Consider the following 5,834-nt stretch of genomic DNA (forward strand, 5'->3'; position numbering starts at 1 on the left):
TCTGTGCTACCTAATGTGGGGAAACTATGTTACCTAATGTGGGGAAAGTATGCTACCTAATGTGGGGAAGCTATGCTACCTAATGTGGGGAAACTATGTTACCTGATGTGGGGAATCTGTGCTACCTAATGTGGGGAAACTATGCTACCTAATGTGGGGAAACTATGTTACCTAATGTGGGGAATCTGTGCTACCTAATGTGGGGAAACTATGCTACCTAATGTGGGGAAACTATGTTACCTAATGTGGGGAATCTATGCTACCTAATGTGGGGAAACTATGCTACCTAATGTGGGGAAACTATGCTACCTAATGTGGGCAAACTATGCTACCTAATGTGGGGAAACTGCTACCTAATGTAGGGAATCTATGCTACCTAATGTGGGGAAACTATGCTACCTAATGTGAGGAAACTATGCTACCTAATGTGGGGATTCTATGCTACCTAATGTTGGGAATCTATGCTACCTAATGTGGGGGGCTTGAATGAGCTGCGGCATATGGGAGGCCTTAATAAATAATTAGAAACTTATACAGCAAGTGACATATGGGGGTCCACCTGAGTAAGTGACACATGAAGGGGGGGTGCTGAACAATTGATGTTTTGGGGGGGGGCGCACAGGCACATTCTTTGCACAAGGGCCCTCTGCTGTCTGTGTACGCCCCTGGGTAGAGAATAAGGGGTAACGTGGAACATAGAACTAATGCAGTTATTTTTTTCTTAATTTTTTTTTAATGAAGTAAACGAGATAAAGGTAAGCAATGACTTTTCCTCAGTCTGAAGCGCGGTCCTCATCGGCAGGAAGCAGTGAGGAGGAGGAGGATGACGGAGGTTCTGATTCCATCTCTGCTTCTTTTTCGTCCCTCTCTATATATAGGGCCGTTGCCATGAAGAAGGCCCCTCCGATGACTGCCATTATGGTGCAGGTCATGAGGGCATACTCCAGGCTGCGGTATTTCAGAAGAGGGGATTTGGCATATCCTCGTTCGTAGGTGTCAGATATCAAGCCGATGAGGTACGGGCTGCCGGCGTCACCTAGGAGGTGATAGATTGTCATCTGCACGGCCAGGGCTGAAGATCTCCTCCACGGAGTTACTACTTTTAGTATAATGTCAGATATGAGGGTGAAATTTACTGACAGAAGCGTCTCTCCGATGAAGATGAAGATGTTGGTGGCAACGAGGCTGATGTTGCCAAAAGTCAATGCCAACAGAAGAAAAGGGGCGGAGAGCATCATCGCGCATCCACACACAAGCAGGTCCGCCCGTGGGTTGGATTTGCGATATCTTTTACTTATCTCCGTCCCTGCTACAACTCCCAGAATGCCGGAAACGACTGTAACCACACCAAATATTAGGATGTCGTGATAGTCACACGGTTCAGCACGGCAAGGGTCCTTCTCTTGTAGGAGTGTTCGTGCGTGGGTCAGGTATGACGGACCCCATACACCTATGGCTCCCACTATGAAGGATACAGCCGTCGATCCCATGGTGGTTAACATGAAGCTTCGATTTTTAAATAGTTTTTTCAGATCTGTCGCCCATTTGGCAAACTTCTGGGATTTGTTGTTCTTCTTCCCGTTTGTAGTCGTTCTTGGAAGCTCCTTTGTGACCAAAATCATCAAAGCCACAGCTATGAGGCCCAGGCCAGGGGTGACCCGAAATGCCCAGTGCCAATCACCCCTTGCTGCATCAGTCACTTTGGGCCCGATGATGTATCCTAGTCCGCAGCCTACAGGTATGACGGAGTAAAACACGTTCAGCATGCGGGTCCGCTGGTCACTTGTAAAAAGGTCTGCAATGATGGAGGGGGCGATGGTGCAGAAAGTCGCCTCTCCGGCTCCAACCAGTCCACTCGTCAGCAGGAAGAGCAGGAAGTACCCGTCGGGGATGAATGACAGGGTAAGTGTCATGCTCAGCCAAACGATGACTCCTGCGCAAACAGTATATTTCTTATTACAGTGGTCGCCCAAATATCCGGCAATTGGTGCGACCAGCACGTAGCTTCCAATGAACAATGTATTCAATAAACCGGACAGACTAGCATTGGTGTCATATGCTTTCTGTATATAAGGCAGCACCCCCGCCACGCTGGAGCGATTTGCATAGATGAGCAAATTAACAAAGGCGAGGATCACTACGGTGATGATGGAACGTGCGGTGGACATCACGCTTAGAGATGGCAGGTTCTGCCTCTCAGGGATATCGCCCTTTTCTACATCCATATCACTATGGTCCTCCATTGCTTCTTCCTCCTCCTTCAGCAATGGGTCTTGTGGAGAGGCCATGGTCACAGGTCAGAGCCTGAAAACACTAGAGAGAGAGGGATAAGTGAACACATTAGACAACATGTCATCATTCCTGTCATTATACAATAGATCCTTCATACAGAGCAGAAATGTCCAGCACAGCACCACAAGATAACACTAAGACCATCGCAGCCTCAGAAGAAGACGCTTCTCTATAAGTGTTTTATATGGAGACGTCTTCCCTGAGGTTACCAATGTCTGATAACCCTGAACCTGTCCGGTCCTAGTAATATCTGATAACCCTGAACCTGTCCGGTCCTAGTAATATCTGATAACCCTGAACCTGTCCAGTCCTAGTAATATCTGATAACCCTAAACCTGTCCGGTCCTAGTAATATCTGACAACCCTGAATCTGTCCTAGTAATGGTGGATTATAAGGGCTTGGCTGTATGGTCACTGGGCCATGTGAACTTCATACTGTAGGTACAATTGGGCTATCCTGCTATATACATTTACTAATAATGAACCTACCCCACCTCATTGGGATCTATCCGTCCCCTATATGACTTTCTGCCACTAGTTGATTTGAAAATGTTCCCTTTCGGAGTACCCGGAGTATTTCTATTGTTAGTACACACAGAATTCTATTATATACTATTATATTTCTGCCCTAATCTTTCTGTCATTCTTTTACTACACCACCAAATCTTTCTCATAGACTTATATCTTTTAGAACTTCATGAATTAGGACTCTTTTTCTTGGGGGCTTTTTTGGGCATAATTGCATTTTAGCAGTTTTGCAAGAAAAAGCTCTGGTCATGATACTATCTGTGCGTTTTATTATGTTTAATGCCTTAGCCAAGTATTGTCACAATGCTATGAGGAATATAACTTTTGTTATTTCTTTTGGAAATTAATTTCTTGTTTTTTTTTGCTAAAAAAAAAAGCAACAACAATAAAAAAAAAACTGTCAAAAAAAACTGTCAAACAAAAAGCCCTGTGTATGTATGAATAGAAGAGGCTGAGACTTACCTTGTGGTTCTCTCTTCAGACAAGGAACGGTCAAAATCTTGAATTCTCTATCGCAAATAGAAACTCTCTAACAAACACTTTGCACCACAGGTTGTGAATGCAAAACACACTGAAGAGACTGCAGCCGGCGCGCACCTCCTTGTACAGCTTACGGTGACATCATCACAAGCATGTGTGACATCACAGGGTTCTAAACCATCTTCAGGTATGTGTATATCTGTATAGTAAATGTGAGTAGCCGTATTAGTCCAGTGATGCAGATTGTAATACCTTTTCTATTGGACTAACAGAATTTTGTAGAGACAAACTTTCGGGATTCCTCCCTGATAATTTATAAAGTCCTTTGATCATTAGTCCTTGTCTATTGGACTTGATAAAGGGAGGAATCCTGAAAGCTTGTCTCTACAAAATTCTGTTAGTCCAATAAAAAAGGTATTACAAGAGACTGCAACATGTTTTTTGATTTGTGTGTGTGTATATATATATATATATATATATATATATATATATATATATATATACATACATATATATGTATATATATATATATAGTTCCAAGCATGAGTAGGTGCCTCCAGCTAGGGTCCGTGTCCAGGACTCTGCATACGTAGTTCCAAGGTAAATGCTGTGGCACTCAAGGTATGGTGAAAAAATGAAAACTATTTATTCATCCCAAATGTGCAAGCCACTTGATAATGATGGTGTGAGACCATTGAAACGTTGCTCTTTGCACATTTGGGATTAATAAATAGTTTTCATTTTTTCAACATACCTTGAGTGCCACAGCATTTTCCTTGGAACTACGTATGCAGGATCCTGGACCCGGATCCTAGCTGGAGGCAGCTACTCACGCTTTAGGAGTGCTGATCTCTTCTTTGACATATATATATATATATATATATATATAATATATTAATATACACCTAGAAATACATCAAGTACATAAAAACATCTTTTAGAAAAATATTTCTCCAGGCCTGCCGAGTATATCCCCGTACTTCACAGTGTCTTCTTAGTTTATATATTTTAATCTTTTGACCTTTTAACCCCACTAGGACCAAGGGCATCCTGGGACTTAACCTCTTCAGGACATAGGGCGTATGGATACGCCCTGCATCCCGAGTCCTTAAGGACCGAGGGCGTATCCATACGCCCGTGGGAATTCCGGCCCCCACCGCTAGCCGATTGTGGACCGGAGCCGGATGCCTGCTGAAATCGTTCAGCAGGCATCCCGGCATATCGCCCAGGGGGTCATTATGCCCCCCCATGTCGGAGATCGCCGCAGATCGCTGGACAATTCAGTCCAGCGATCTGGGCGATTCTGGGTCAATCGGGTCTCCAGTGACCCGGAATTACTGGCTGTTCGGGGCCGTCTCTGACGGCCCCAAACAGCCAGAGCCTGCAGGGGTGAGGTGGCACTGGTGCCACCTCACGATCGCCCTGATTCATCGGCCGGATTACCGGGCGACCAATCAGGGCGCCTGCTGCGGGTGTCACTCCCGCACCCGCTCCGCCCCTCTTCCGGAGGACGTGAGCGGGTGCGGGACGTGCACCCCGGGTGCTGGGGACCCCGATCCCCGGCGTCAATGTTGGGATCGGGGCCCCAGGAGCAGCGGCGGCAGCGGCGACGTCGAGGGACTGACCTCATGCGGCTGGATCGTTGGAGGTGAGTGATAGCCTCCTGCTGTTGCTTAGCAACAGCTCCCAGCATGCAAAAAGGGCATGCTGGGAGCTGTAGTTATGCAACAGCAGGAGACAGACCACCACAACTCCCAGCATTCCCTTATGGGCATGCTGGGACTTATGGTTTTGCAACAGCTGGAGGCACATTTTTTCTATGGAAAAGTGTACCTTCAGCTGTTGTATAACTACAACTCCCAGCTTGCACAAACAGCTAAAGTGCATGCTGGGAGTTGTAGTGGTGCATCTGCTGGTTGCATAACTACAACTCCCAGCATGCCCGTTGGCTGTCGGTGACTGCTGAGAGTTGTAGTTTTGCAACAGGTGAAGGCACACTGGTTGTGAAACTCAGAGTTTTTTTTTTACCTAACTCAGTGTTTCACGACCGGTGTGCCTCCAGCTGTTGCAAACTACAACTCTCAGCAGTCACCGTACACCATGCACCCTACATGCTGGGAGTTGTAGTTTTGCAACAGCTGGAGGCACACTGGTTGTGAAACACTGAGTTAGGTCACAAACTCAGTGATACATAACCAGTGTGCCTACAGTTGTTGCAAAACTACAACTCTCAGCAGTCACCGACAGCCAACGGGCATGCTGGGAGTTGTAGTTATGCAAAAGCTGGATGTCCCCCCAATGTGAATGTACAGGGTACACTCACATGGGCGGAGGATTACAGTAAGTATCTGGCTGCAAGTTTGAGCTGCCGCAAACTTTCTGCTGCAGCTCAAACTGCCAGCGAGAAACTACTGTGAACCCCCGCCCGTGCGACTGTACCCTAAAAACACTACACTACCACAAAAAATAAAATAAAAAGTAAAAAACACTACATATACACATACCCCTACACAGCCCCCCTCCCCTCCCCAATA

At 46.1% G+C, this 5,834-nt stretch overlaps 1 protein-coding gene across 1 annotated transcript; it reads right to left on the bottom strand.

Moving 5' to 3' along the window:
* Positions 1-750: 750 nt before the first annotated feature.
* LOC130367011 (protein spinster homolog 1-like) lies at positions 751-3,543 on the bottom strand. The gene is made up of 2 exons (XM_056569391.1): positions 3,283-3,543; positions 751-2,313 (listed from the first exon to the last, which is right to left on the bottom strand). Exon 2 carries the CDS (start codon positions 2,286-2,288, stop codon positions 774-776), a length of 1,515 nt encoding a protein of 504 aa, XP_056425366.1. The 5' UTR covers positions 2,289-2,313; positions 3,283-3,543; the 3' UTR covers positions 751-773.
* Between the last annotated feature and the right edge of the window lie 2,291 nt (positions 3,544-5,834).

The sequence above is a fragment of the Hyla sarda genome, chromosome 4, assembly GCF_029499605.1.
Source record: "Hyla sarda isolate aHylSar1 chromosome 4, aHylSar1.hap1, whole genome shotgun sequence".
Taxonomy (NCBI): Eukaryota; Metazoa; Chordata; class Amphibia; order Anura; family Hylidae; genus Hyla; species Hyla sarda.